Below are 15,286 nucleotides of genomic sequence, written 5' to 3'. Positions count from 1 at the left end.
CTTGAGCTTTGGCATGTGCCTAAGCTAGAATGAGCCCTTTTGAGCATGTCAGGAAGTGCTAGCTCTTGTGGGTTTAACTGTCAGTACAGCTTTGGAAGATCTCCATATTTATGATCTTGCCTGAATGCTGTGACAATATTAACACAGTATTCTAGTTGCTTTGTTGAGCACATAACTTGGACACAGTGATGAGAATTCACCATAAACAGCTGTTTCTCCATTTATGAATTAAAGAATCTGCCATAATGTTGTTGACTCTTTACATGTCCTTGATGTACAAAGCTTTTCTCACAGTAATGAAAAGTGCTATTCTCAGTCCATAAATACATGACTGCCTTCCTCCCATGCCAATTTGTCATTATTGGGGTTGCAGTGCTCAGCTTGTTATTGGGATTCATCACAATTTATTCAATGCATCTTTCAAAATGGCTTTAAAACACCCAGCAATTCTGAGGATTGCACCCCCTCTAATAAATCACTACAAACTATTATCATAATGGATGTAATTAATGGAAGTGAAAAAGGTGAGCGTTCGATAGATGTTGTTCGTTAAATCATGCAGCATTGATGGTGTGAGCAATCCTTAATGTGGACAGAATAAAAAAAACATATGTGTCCAAAATATTACTCCTGGAAGTTCATTATGTGTTGCAAAGTGCAGAAGTGTTACAGTGGAGAGAATGGAAAAAAGGTTAAGTTTCTGTGCAGATGACACGAAAATTGGTGGGATTGTAGATGAGGAAGGCTGTCAAAGGATACGGTAGGACACAGATTAGTTGTAAATTTTAATCTGGGCAAGTGTTAGCTGCTGCACTTTGGGAGGTCAAAGGTAAGAGTAAATGGCAGGACCCTTAGGAACATTGATGCACAGAGGGATCTTGAGGTGCAAGTCCATTGCTCTCTGAAAATGGCAATACAAGTAGATGGGATGGCAAAGGAGGTGGAGGGTATGCTTGCCTTCGTCAGTCAGAGCATTGGGTATTAAGGTCTGGAAGTTGTTGTGGCTGTATAAAATTTTGTTTTGGCCACATTTGGAGTATTGTGAGCAGTTCTGGTTGCAATCCTATAGGAATGGTGTGGAAACTCTTAAGAGGATGTGAAAAAAGGTTCACCAGAATGTTGCCTGGATTAGAGGATATAAGGAGAGGTTGGACAAACTTGCATTGTTTTTTCTGGCGTGTCAAAGGCTGAGGGGTGACTTAATAGAAGTATGTAAAATTGAGAGGCATAGGTAGAGTAGATGGTGTTTTTCGGAGGGTAGAAATATCAAAAACTAGAGGGTCTAGGTTTAAGGTGAGACGGAAAGTTTAAAGGAGATGTGCAAGGTAATTTTTTTGTAACACAATGGTAGGTGCCTGGAATGTGCTCTTAAGTGAGGTGGTAGAAGCAGATGGCCGCACGGTAGTGTAGCGGTTAGCGTAATGCTGTTACAGCACCAGCAACCTAGGTTCAATTCGGGCTAACGTCTGTAAGGAGTTTGCACATTCTCCCCATGTGTGCGTGTGTTTCCTCCGGGTGCTCTGGTTTCCTCCCACATTCCAAAGACCTATAGGTTTGGAGTTGTGGGCATGCTATGTTGGTGTCAGAAGAGTGGCGACACTTGCGGGCTGCCCCCAGTACATTCTCAGTAACGCAAAAGATGCATTTCACTGTGTTTCGATGTACATGTGACTAATAAATAAATATCTTGGTGTCTTAAAATAGCAACGTTTCAGAAGCATTTAGACAGACACATGAACAGGCAGGGAATAGAGGGATACGGATGTGGGGGGGGGGGCGCGTTACAGCCATATGAGGGGGCTATGGAGTATTTTATATTGGTATTGTGGATGGCATGGATGTAGTTGGCTGAAGGGCCTCCTCTTGCACTGTACTGTTGTGGTTAGAGGATCAGAATCAGTGCTATCTGCCCCTGAGGCTAATGACAGTCCAGGGGGAAAAAAAGTTTAGGTTTGCTATGGAAAGACTTCAAAGAATGTGAGACGGATGATAAGCTTTCTGAAAGTGATGATAATGTTCAAGGCCAACTCTGGCTAATTGGAATGATTGAAGAAACATGCAAACTACAAAATATTCTTGCTGGAGAGCAACAAGTGCAGATACTAATGACAGAAAATTTTCCCAAGGAGTTCAACAAATCATCAAGTGTTCAGTGTGGATGAAGCTGGGCTCTTTTGGAAGAGTATGTTCTCAGCCATGTTAATTTCAAGGGATGAAAAATTTGATCCAGGCTTCAAGGCAGCCAAAAACAGTCTTGCTATTCTCCAAGATAATATCGTGTTCTCCTCTGCTTCACCAAATAGTGTGCAAGGAATAACCTGGACAACAAAAGGCTTGCTCATTGTTGACAATGTCCCTGAAAAATGAGGTTTTCTTCCCCCCTTGCACCAATTCATCATACAACCTACAGACCAGGATGCTATCAATGTGCTTACTACCTGCAATGCATAATGAGTCTTGTTATGTTGGAGACACTAGACTGCAGATGCTGGAATCTGGAGCAACAAGATGCTGGAGGAATTTAGAGGGTCAGGTAGCATCTGTTGAGGGAAATGGACAGTCAATGTTTTGGGTTGAGACCCTTCATCTGGAATCTGAGCCTTCCTTCACGCTCAACAATTCAGAAACTACTTCTTCCCTTCTACCATCAGATAACGGAATGGTCTATGAACACCACCTCAATATTCCTTTTTTTTGCACTATTAATTTTTGTCTGCACTGTATTGCTGCCGCAAAACAAATTTCACATCATATACGTCAGTGATAATCTGATTCTGTAGTTTACAATTCATCTCTGGAGTGTAGCATAAGATGCAGTTGCATGATAGAAAATGCTGTGCTTTGGTATAAGGAGCTTTCTCAGATGAAAAAAACTGTCCAGATTTCCATGTACACTTTAAACCTTGTTCATTAGCTACCTAGGAACGTCAAAGGAAGAGCCCTCCAGCTCATTCACCATCATTCAAACACCATTGATAGCTCTTCCTTTCATTCCACCACTTTAATGTGCAAAGACACCGCGACTGCTTGCATGTAAAGGTATGAATTGGACGCCTTGGACCTACTCTGACCTTTAATAAGATTATGCCTGATTTGATTGCAACATTAACTCCACATTCCTGCCGATTGTGGTCCTTTCACTCCCTTGTGAATAATCTGCTTGTCTAAAATCCTGCTTCCTGCAGCTCTTGAGGAAGTGGGTTCCAAAGACTCACAACCCTCGGAGTGAATTTTGCCTCTTTAATAAATGGGCAAGCCCATACTTAGGACAATGAGCCTGAGATCTGGATTATTCCACAAAAGGAAACATTGTTTCTGTATCCACCTTGTCGAGACTTTTCAAAGTCTTGTTTCACTCGATGGAGTACATCCTGTATGCTTTTTATTTAAAATTGGATTGTTAATAAAATACTTTATTTCAGTTACTTGTGCAGGAAACCTCCATTCAGTCTGGAAGAATGAGTTTTTTCATCACAGGTCTTTTAAACGTTATTGTACCTCAGAAATTATTGGCATTGGGTTATAAGGAGAGGAAAAAGAAAATATTGGCCAGGTAGGAAGCATCTGTGTTGAGAAGCATTTCCTGGTTCAGGTCTATGAGTAGTGATTGAGGAGATCTCTTTGGTTTGTTGAAACTTATAAATGGTTTTGATTAAGTTTGAATGTGGGGAAACTAAATATGCCAGTTGGTGAGATTGAGTAATGGAAATCAAATTTTAAGATCATTACTGAAAGAACAAATGGAGAAGGAGAAGTTTCTTTATCAGCAGATGTTTGTTAGAGTTGTTTTGATTAAAATCAGAAAGTATGGATCATTTGGTCTTGGCTAAGCTGAAAAGCAAAGCAGTTAATGTATTGGTGATTTAGGGTGTACTAGATGTTGGGAGAAACTGCTTCAGTTATGTCCTTGAAGAATCTGGATAGTTGGAGTTTCACTTATTAAATATCATCCTGATTTCTCCTGTTCATTGTTATACATAGACTTCTGCTCAGCTGTGCATTTGTATTTGTCTGTGTGGGGTGAATAGGGATGGTGGAGTGGAAAAATCAAGAAAGAACAGGGTCACATTTCCATATTCCAAAATACCATTTGTTATCATGACCCATGTTAGACACGTTGTTACTTTGACAAGGTGCTGAGGATGTAGATTGTACTCTAGGAATTTGTACTTTGATTCGAGAAATATTGGTACTGAGGTTGGGACAAGAGTCCTTTCAAAAAGCAATTAAAGCTGTGCACTGTTTAAATCATTGTGATCGAAGTCAGGCATTTTCTTATGCAAAATGTTATGGTCATTTAAGTACTTTCAATTAATGTTTATCTTCCTCAGAATTTTGACTAAAATTTATATTTCTTTTAATCCTCAGACCTTTGGCAGTACTATAGTAATTAATCCTGAGAAAGATAAAACGATGGTTCAAGAACTACTTGATTTCAAAGACAAAGTGGATCACGTGGTGGATGTCTGCTTCTTGAAGAATGAAAAATTTGTAAATGCAATGAAAGAAGCCTTTGAAACCTTCATTAACAAGCGACCAAACAAACCAGCTGAACTAATAGGTATGGTAGATATATAGATAATAGTAGCACCTGCCAATTTGATATTTTCATAATAAACAGAAGTTAAACACAGTAACTAAAACTTGATTTCTCAGTAGTTAGTTTATTACCTGGAAGAGACATTACAGAATGGGAAATTTCATTATGTAGAATTTTCCCTGTCTGACTAAAACAGTGCCATATCGTACATTGTCTACATTTTGTCCTCGAAATTGCATGTAATCAAAAACTGCTGTATCTTTGAAATTGCTTTAGTTTCATATATTGGCATACTTCATTCCTGTCATACTTCAATAGAAAAGTATAAGGAATTTCCAATAGGAGCCGGTATAGTCTAATGCATTGTTTACTTCAGCTTTTATGTTTTGAAGGCTGGATAATTTTGTTCTAATGTTATCAAATGATTCATTTGAATTGAAGAAAGTACTTCATCCTTTTCATTATTTCATGATATGACATTTTAAGAACTTTTCTGTTACAGAGCTGGGGTGGATGTGTTCTGAATATAATCAAAACGCTATTGTGCGTTGGTTGTCTGTTGCTTGTAGTTGAGCTGCTTAACAAGCTTTAAGTGTCTGATGGGGTTGGCATTATAATTGGTGTATCATTTTAGAGTGGAGGATGGAAATGCATGCTGTTGGTTTCATGAGCTAGAAGCAGATTATGGTATTTTCATATAAAAAGAAAACAATTTATATAGCTTCCTATGAATGGCATTTGTGGTTGTACATAAATTAGCTCTATGGTGGTATCTAGAAGTAGAGGCTGTAAATCATGCCCATGAATAAATGTTAATTTTTGTGATATTCTGTTGAGCGCACTCACTGTGGACCAGTTCAAAGTGAGCCTCTCAGTGGGAACTTATAGAGAAAAGTTGGTTGGATCTTTTGCAGGGTGGCTCTGCACATTGACTAGCCTAAGGATGTAAAAGGATCATCAGATGGGGTGACCTGAACCAACTCCATGAAAGAGGAGGAAAAAAATTGATGATAAGCTGTCATGCCCCAGATTTAGACTGAACTGTTAGTGAACTTTGGAGACATTGGAAAAACTTTTAAAGACACAAGTCATTAACAAAAAACTTGGAACTCATGGAACATTTAAACATCTTTAGACAGTTAACCATCTAAAAATTTATTAAAACACTGAATAAAAATCTAACATTGAGTGCTTATCCTCAGTCATTTTCCTCCAATTTGACAGTGGGAAAATATTTATTGTTGCCTTCTCTGACATAGTGGATGAACTTTAGTTGAATTTCACATCAAACAAATCAAAATATAGCTTGCTGCCCAGTGATGACTACAACTTATGGGATTTCTTCATTCTCTTGTGTGTTTATGGAAATTCCAAAATTGTAAGCTACACTGATAATGACTGAAGGTTAACTGTTGTCCTGTCATTATTCTGCAAGTACTTAATTCAGTGAGAGGAATGTACAGCCACAATGAATAGTTGAGCAGAATTATGTGTTGAAGGAAAAGCAAAATAGGCACTTGAGAGAAAAAGAAAGAAATGGTTCTGCTGGTAGGATTAGATGGTGAGAGAAGACTGGAGCATAAACACTGTAGAGACTATTGGAATTTTACCTTTTCTGTCTTAGATGATGTAAAAATCTCCCATTTAAAAGAGAATTTAATTTTGAAGAGATGAAGAAACAGTGTGCTTTTCTTTTTCAGCTAAATATGTGGATTCAAAGCTTCGGGCTGGGAACAAAGAGGCTACTGATGAAGAGCTTGAGAAGATGCTGGATAAGATTATGATAATATTTAGGTTCATTTATGGTATGTTTCTAATTTTATTCATTTCTAATTTATAAGAAATTATTGCATGCCCTATCACTGGACTAGTGATTAAAAATATGTTGTGATATGATGCAGAACTACTTGAAATTGATGGCAAAGGCTCATCAGCCAGGATTGCAGTTGGATGTCAGAGTTCCTGCATCTGATCATCATCCAGTTATCTTACTGGAAATGGAGGTGTGAAGAAGGCAATTGGCCTAGCTTTAGTTGTGTTTCCTTTAGCCCTCTTTCCCTTAAGTCCAGAGCATGGCTGAGTTGCCTCCAAGTATGTTTTATCCAGGCTCTTACAGGATGAATAGTAAATTGGTTGAGGAATCAAAGGTGTCATGATCCACAACAATGAATCCATATCATCAGGAAGAAAGAAAATTGATTAATGTAGCAATGAACTATAAATGTAGTTTCTGTTCTTCTACCATATATCCAGAACAATGAGCTCTAAATCTTTTTTTTTGTTTTGAAAAATAGGAAAAGATGTATTTGAGGCATTTTACAAGAAGGACTTGGCAAAGAGACTATTGGTGGGAAAGAGTGCATCAGTAGATGCAGAGAAATCAATGCTGTCCAAATTGAAACATGGTGAGTTTGCCTATGAAGAAGCTGAGTTGGAATGTATGCTTCAGTTCCTGAAGGCATTTTTAAAAAAATAAGTTGCTCATTCCAGTTCTGCTCATATCTTTGTTCCTCTTTTTCAGGAAAAAAAACTTCTGAATATTATTGAAGCCCTCACTTTTTAAATTAGTTGCCCACATTTATTACCATGCTACTGGAGCTGTATCTGCATTAAAAGGATGTACAAATTAATTCCATTAGTTGATTGTGCTGTCCTTCAGTTTGGATCATTAACCACATTTTTTTTTATGGACTTCAAACTTTAATGTGTGTGCTGTTTTTCTCTCATCAACTCAATCTCTGTTGTATTCACCAGAGAACTCAGGGAAACAAGTGAAAACATCTTTTACAACAGAAGTGATTTGGTTTAAAAGACTAAAATGAATGAGGGTGTAAGATTGTTTAATAAAACTTTCTGGAGTGTCCATAGAAATGGGCAATAAGTGCTAAGGATGACATGTCCAAGAATTAGTTAAGGATGAATATTTTCTGATTTTTAACGAGTACAGATATGTGAATTTTCTATTAATTTTAGCTATTGTCCCATAATATTTAGTTTTTAAAACTTGTAGAACACTGCACATGAAATGAAATGTGCAACCTATTAATTTGGGCTCAAGTATGAATTCGTAAACATAGTTTACATCAAATGGCAGTTGGAGCAGTGGTATGCTCCTCTTGTAGGATGTGGAGAGTCAGGGAGACCTCCAGTGTCTCTGATGACTACACCCATGAGAACTGCATCCTGCTGCAGCTACTTACTGACTATGTTAGAGGACTGGAGCTGGATGAGCTCATTCGGGAAACTGAAGAGATGATAGGAGTTACAGAGGGGCAATCACACCTCGGGTGCAGGTAGCTGGGTGACCTTCAGGAGAGGGAAAGGGAATAGGCAGTTAGTGCAGGGTACCCCTGTGGATGGTCTCGTCAATAACAAGTTTATAGTTTTGCATACTGTTGCGGGGGACAACCTACCAGAGGAAAGCGACGGCAGCTAGGTCTCTAGCACTGAGTCTGGCTCTGTGGCTCAGAAGGGAAGGGGGAGAAGAGGAATGTGGTAGTGATAGGGAATTCATTGGTGAGGGGATCAGATAGGAGATTCTGTAGACGAGAACGAGACTTCCGGATGGTATGTTGCCTCCCAGGTGCCTGGGTCAGAGACGTCTCGTATCGAGTCCACAGCATTCTGAAGGGGGAGGGGGAGTAGCCAGAAGTCGTGGTCCACATCGGCACCAATGACATGGGCAGGAAGGATGACGAGGTCCTGCAAAGTGAATTCAGGGAGCTGGGTGCTAAGTTACAAGACAGGACCTCCAGGGTGGTGATCTCAGGATTGCTACCTGTGTCACATGCTAGTGAGGCAAGAAATAGGAAGATAGTGCAATGTAACACATGGCTTAGGAGATTGTGGAGCAGGGAGGGCTTCAGACTTTTGGATCATTTGGGCTCTTCTTTTTCAGGTCCAGGTGGGACCTATACAAACAGGACGGTTTGCACTGGAACTGGAGGGGGACCAATATCCTTGCGGGGAGGTTTGCTAGTGCTGTTTGGGGGGAGGGGGTTTAAACTTGAGCTGCAGGGGGGTGGGAACCAAAGTGGTAAGGTAGCAAGTGGAGTGGCTGTGGGGAGAGTAGATGTTAAGCCTCCAAGCAAAGACAGAAATCGACTGGTTGATGAGCATGGTGAGACTTGTGTTCTGAGATGCATCTATTTCAATGCAAGGAGTATTTTGGGTAAGGCAGATGAACTTAGAGCATGGATCGGCATGTAGAATTATGATGATGTAGCTATTAGTGAGACTTGGTTGCAGGAGGGGCAGGACTGGCAGCTCAATGTTCCGGGGTTCTGATGTTTTAGGCATGATAGAGCAGGAGGTATTAAAGGGCGAGGGGTGGCATTACTCATCAGGGAAAATGTCACCGCAGTGCTCAGAGGGCGTACTGGAGGGCTCGACTACTGAGGCAATATGGGTGGAACTAAGGAATAAGAAATGGATGACCATGTTAATGGGACTATATTATAGACCTCCCAACAGAGCAGGATTTAGAGGAACAAATTTACAGAGAGGTAGCAGACAGTTGCAAGAAATTCAAGGTTGTGATAGGTGATTTTCAACTTTCCACATATTGACTGGGACTCCCATCCAATCCCTTTATGGGATAGAGTTTGTCAAATGTGTTCAGAACAGTTTCCTTAATATGTAGAGATCCCAACGAGAGAGAGCACATTACTGGATCTCCTCTTAGGGAACTAGACACGGCAGGTGACAGAAGTGTGTGTAGGGGAACACTTTGGATCTAGTGATCATAGTTCCGTTAGCTTCAAGATAATTATGAAGAAGAATAGGACTGGTCCTCGGGTTGAGATTCTAAATTAGAGTAAGGCCAATTTTTAATCAGAAGGGATCTGGCAGCCGTGGATTGGAATAGGCTGTTTTCCAGCAAAGAGATGCTTGGTAAGTGGGAAGCTTTCAAAAGTGAAATATTGAGAGTACAGAATCTGTATTTTCCTGATAAAATAAAAGGCAAAACTTGGGGAACCTTGGTTATTGAGGGACATTGAGGCCTTAGTAAAGAACAAGAAGGTGCATATCAGGTATAGGCAGTTAGGATCAAATGAGGCACTTGAGGAGTATAAGAAAGGCAGGAGAACACTTGAGAGAGAAATCAGGAGGGCAAAAAGAGGACATGAGGTTGCCCTGGTAAACGGTGAAAGAGAATCCCAAGGGTTTCTATATCTATATTAAGAGCAAAAAGGGTAGCAAGGGAGAAAATTGGTCCTCTTGAAGATCACTGTCGTTGCCTATGCATGGAGCCAAAAGAGATGTGGGAGATCTTAAATGAATTCTCTGCATCCATATTTACTCTGGAGACAGACACAGCCTTTCGGACTGAGGTAAAGAGTGAGGTCATGGACCGTATATGGATTACGGAAGAGGAGGTGCTGGCTGTCTTGAGGCAAATTAAGGTGGATAAACCCCCAGGGCCTGACAAGGTGTCCCCTCAGACCTTGTGGGAGGCTAGTGCAGAAATTGCAGGGGCCCTGGCAGAGATATTTAAAACGTCCTTAGCCACGGGTGAGGTGCCGAAGGACTGGAGGATAGCTAATGTTGTTCTGTTGGTCAAGAAAGGCTCTAAAAATAAGCCAGTAAATTATAGGCTGGTGAGCCTGATGTCAGTTATGGGTAAATTATTGGAAGGTGTTCTAAGGTGCAGGATATATACAGTGGCATGTAAAAGTTTGAGCACCCCTGGTCAAAATTTCTGTTACTGTGAATAGCTAAGCGGTAAAAGATGTCCTGATTTCCAAAAGGCATAAAGTTAAAGATGACACATTTCTTTAATATTTTAAGCAAGATTACTTTTTTATTTCCATCTTTTATAGTTTCAAAATAACAAAAAAAGGAAAAGGGCCCAAAGCAAAGGTTTGGGCACCCTGCATGGTCAATACTTAGTAACACACCCTTTGGCAGGTAGCACAGCTTGTAAATGCTTTCAGCAGCCAGCTAAGTGTCTTTCAATTCTTGGTTGGGGGATTTTCGCCCATTCTTCCTTGCAAAAGGCTTCTAGTTCTGAGAGATTCTTGGGCCGTCTTGCATGCACTGCTCTTTTGAGGTCTATCCACAGATTTTCAATGATGTTTAAGTCGGGACTGTGAGGGCCATGGCAAAACCTTCAGCTTGTGCCTCTTGAGGTAGTCCATTGTGGACTTTGAGGTGTGTTTAGGATCGTTATCCTGTTGTAGAAGCCATCCTCTTTTCACCTTCAGCTTTTTTTTTACAGACGGTGTGATGTTTGCTTCCAGAATTTGCTGGTATTTAATTGAATTCATTCTTCCCTCTACCAGTGAAATGTTCCCCGTGCCACTGGCTGCAACACAAGCCCAAACCCAAAGCATGATCGATCCACCCCCATGCTTAACAGTTGGAGAGGTGTTCTTTTCATGAAACTCTGCACCCTTTTTTCTCCAAGCATACCTTTGCTCATTGCGGCCAAAAAGTTCTATTTTAACTTCATCAGTCCACAGGACCTGTTTCCAAAATGCATCAGGCTTGTTTAGATGTTCCTTTGCAGGAAAGTTTGGATAGACAGGGCCCGATTAGGGATAGTCAATGTGACTTTGTGCGTGATAGCTCATCTCTAACCAACCTAATAGTTTGTCAAGGAGGTAACCAAGAAGGTTGATGAGGGAAAGGCAGTGGACATTGTCTACATGGACTTTAGCAAGGCCTTTGACAAATTCCCACATGGGATGCTGGTCCAGAAGGTTAAGTCGTTTGGCATTCAGGATGAAGGAGTCAATTGGATTCAACACTGGCTTAGCAAGAGAAGCCAGAGAATGGTAGTATATGGTTGTCTCTCTGACTGGAGGCCTGTGACTAGTGGTGTGCCGCAGGGATCAGTGCTGGGTCTTGTTGTTTATCATCAATATTAATGGTTTAGATGATGTGGTAAACTGGATCGGCAAATTTGTGGATGACACCAAGTCTGGGGGCATAGTGGACAGCAAGGAAGGCTATCAAAGCATGATCTTGACCAGCTAGGTAAATGGGCTGAAAAATGGCAGATACTTTGGGAGGACAAACCAGGGTAAGACTTGCACACTGAATGGTAGAGCTCTGAGCTGTGTGGTAGAACGAAGGGACCTGGGAATACAGATCCATAGTTCCTTGAAAATGGTGTCACAGGTAGATCAGGTCATAAAGAGAACTTTTGGCACTTTGGCCTTCATAAATCAGGGCACTGAGTACAAGAGTTGGGATATTGTGTTGAAGTTGTACAAGATGTTGGTGAGGCCGAATTTGGAGTATTGTGTGCAGTTCTGGTTACCTACCTACAGGAAAGATATCAATAAGCTTGAAAGAGTACAGAGAAAATTTACAAGACGTTGCTGGAACTTGAGGACCTGAGTTAGGGATATTGTGCTGATCAGCTGGCGGGGGGTACTTGTAGACATATTTAACCTCTCCCTGCTTCAATCTGATGTTCCCACCTGTTTTAAGAAGACCACTATCATCCCAGTACCTAAGAAAAAAAAGTAACATGCCTTAATGACTGCCACCCAGTGGCTCTGACATTCATCATCATGAAATGCTTTGAGAGGCCGGTCATGGCATAACTCTAGCCTTCCAGAAAACCTCAACCCACTGCAATTCGCCTACTGCCAAAACGGGTCTACAGTGGATGGCATCTCCCTGGCTCTAGACTCATCTCTGGAGCATCTGGATGGTAAAGAGACCTACATTGCACTATTGTTTATTGACAACAGCACAGCGTTCAATACTATAATTCAAAGCTAACTCATCACCGAACTCCGAGACCTGGGACTCAACACCTCACTCTGCAACTGGATTCTTGACTTTCTGACCAACAGACCGCAGTCAGTGAGGATAGGCAGCAACACCCCCAGCACGATGATTCTCAACACTGGTGCTCCACAAGCCTGCCTCCTCATCCCTCTACTCCCTATACACTCATGACTGTGTGGCCAGATTCTGTGCTAATTCCATCTGCAAGTTTGCAGATACCACTGTAGTAGGCCATATCTCAAATTACAATGAGTCAAAGTACAGGAAGGAGACAGAGCCTAGTGACATGGTGTCATGACAACAACCTTTTCCTCAATGTTGGCAAAACAAGAGCTGGTCACTGACTTCAGGAAAGGGGGAGGTGCGCATACACCTGTCTACATCAACGGTGCTGAGGTCAAGAGGGTTGAGAGCTTCAAGTTCCAAGGAGTGAACATCACCAATAGCCTGTCCTGGCCTAACCATGTAGATGCCTCGGCCAAGAAAGCTCACCAGCGCTTCTGCTTCCTCAGGAGGCAAAAGAAATTTGGCATATCCCCTTTGACACTCACCAACTTTTATCGATGCACCAAAGAAAGCATCCTATCTGGATACATCACAGCTTGGTATGGCAACTGCAAGAAACTGCAGAGAGTTGTGGACACAGCCCAGCAAATCGCAGAAACCAGCCTCCCCTCCATGGACACTTGTCTATACTTGCTGCTTCAGCATAATCAAAGACCACACCCACCTGAGTCATTCTCTCTTCTCCCCTCTCCCATCGGGCAGAAGGTACAGGAGCCTGACGGCACATATCACCAGGCTCAAGGACAGCTTCTATCCCGCTCTTATGACTATTGAGCGGCTCCTTTAGACGATGAGATGGACTCTTGATCTCACAATCTACCTTGTTATGACCTTGCACCTTATTGTCTACCTGCACTACACTTCCTCTGTAGCTGTGACACTTCACTCTGTATTCTGTTATTGTTTTACCTTGTACTACCTCAATGCTTTGTGTAATGAATTGATCTGTACAAACAGTATGCAAAGACAAGTTTTTCACTGTACCTGGGTACAAGTGACAATAATAAACCAATACCAAAAAAAATTAAGGAGTTCATAAAATTGTTTGAAATGAATGGAATGCATGGTGAGTTTATCAATTTAAAGACATAAGAGTCAACTTCTCCTTTGACCTCAAGTTAGATGGTGTTTAGTTCAGCAATTTATTTGTTACAATTGGCCTTAATGTCTCTGCAGAAGGATTGCGTCCTATGGCTCTCAACTGCAGAGTAGCCCCTTAGGAAGGGTGAGCACATATTTGAGCTGACAGCTAGGGTGTCTTGAGATCCTCTTTCTGCTTTGTCGCCAAGTAGTGTAATAGGTGCAGATTGTACCAAAAATGTTTCTCTCTTGTAGTTCCACACAAACTTGTTTGCTTGACTGAATGCAAAATGTGCCATTGACCAGTTCAGTCAGGAAGTGTTCTAAATTCTAATTTAAATAATATATTTTACATGCTTCTCAAGTGAATAACACAACTGGTTGAATTTAACAAAGGTTACCTAATAGTGGTGGAATACTAATTTCAAACAATTTTGCTCTGTTCATCAATTTGTGTATAGATTATTCCAATCCTTTATCTTTGAAGTAAAGTAGTAACACTATAGATTATTCAACGAATGGTTATTACTGCTGACTAATCTATTGATATTTTTGTTTTTAAGAATGTGGAGCTGCGTTCACCAGCAAATTGGAAGGAATGTTCAGAGACATGGAGCTCTCAAAAGATATTATGATCCAGTTTAAGCAGGTATTGCATTTTAGTTTAGATGGTTCAGTTGATACTGGCATGCATTTATTTTTAATACTTGTGATTGCTAACAACATATTAGGAGCTTATTTTAAGTTTTTTTTATTGTATTTCCCCCTTGATTTAGTTTTTCATCCATTACTTAGGTCAGGAGTTCTGTTATTAAGTAATCCACATGTCTAGATAGGCTTATTCCTCAATACTGTTTCAGTTAGTGTTAACTTTTTCATTCCCTCTTTCATTATTTATCTATTTTATACTTTCTTATGGCATTGACTAGGGTGTTGAAAGAGTTCAACACTTCAAATTTGAAACTTTAATAATTTAACAGGAAGTTTATTGGTTTTACAGATTGAACTGCATGCTTTTTGTTAGAAGTTTTGAAAAGTATAGATATAGGTGATGTATTTTTGCATTTGCTAACGTCAATGTACTTTTGTATAAGAGAAATTAATTTATAAATAGAGCATTGAACACAAAATAGTCATGCTGGACCTTTAAAAATGAATTGTTAAGCCTCAGCTGAAGAATTGTGCACAAAATAGGATACTGAGGCCTGGAAATGTTACAGAAGAGTTGTTTCAGGATGAAATTGGGGATGAGTTTTGTCAGGGCAAACTTGAGCAAACAGGGGTCATCTCCTTTGATCATAAGTTAAGGGAGGAACTATTGGGGCCATTCAGCACTGGTTTTGTAGCAAAAATATAAGAGATGAGAATTAAAAAAGCATGGATTTCAGGGTTATAGCAATATTGATGTTGATCGATTAGAGATTTTGTTTGCTTTGGGTAGGAAATTTAGATCTTGATCTAACCCTTTTAAGGATTACTTTTAATCTTTTCTTGGTTTTTCCACAGTATATGCAAAATCAGAATATACCTGGGAACCTTGAACTGACTGTAAATATCCTCACAATGGGCTACTGGCCAACATATGTGCCCATGGAAGTTCATTTGCCCCTGGAGGTTAGTGTATTATGTTAAGTGTGAATAAATTGCAATAAAATCATCATAGTCAAACAGTACAGAAATTTTCCCTTCAGTCCTCCGAGTCAATGCCAATCATCAATCACCCATTTACACTAATCCCATTTTATTGTCCCCACATTGCCATCGACTGCCCAGATTCCATCACTTAAGTATGCACTAGGGGCAATTTACAATGGCTAAGTAACCTACTAATCCGCACTTCTTTGGGATGTGGGA

At 40.4% G+C, this 15,286-nt stretch overlaps 1 protein-coding gene across 1 annotated transcript in view; it reads left to right on the top strand.

Annotated features, from left to right (window-relative positions):
• The window catches only part of cul4b (cullin 4B), a 57,885-nt gene that overhangs the window by 32,601 nt on the left and 9,998 nt on the right, over window positions 1–15,286 (top strand). The window contains exons 11-15 of the mRNA XM_052021058.1: window positions 4,369–4,561; window positions 6,241–6,345; window positions 6,835–6,945; window positions 13,996–14,081; window positions 14,939–15,046. Of these exons, the coding sequence (XP_051877018.1) occupies window positions 4,369–4,561; window positions 6,241–6,345; window positions 6,835–6,945; window positions 13,996–14,081; window positions 14,939–15,046 (603 nt within the window). The remainder of the gene's footprint in view (window positions 1–4,368; window positions 4,562–6,240; window positions 6,346–6,834; window positions 6,946–13,995; window positions 14,082–14,938; window positions 15,047–15,286) is intronic.

The sequence above is a fragment of the Pristis pectinata genome, chromosome 8 (genome assembly GCF_009764475.1).
Source record: "Pristis pectinata isolate sPriPec2 chromosome 8, sPriPec2.1.pri, whole genome shotgun sequence".
NCBI classification, from domain to species: domain Eukaryota; kingdom Metazoa; phylum Chordata; class Chondrichthyes; order Rhinopristiformes; family Pristidae; genus Pristis; species Pristis pectinata.
Note: the sequence above shows the minus strand (reverse complement) of the source record. Positions and strands in the feature narration are given on the sequence as shown.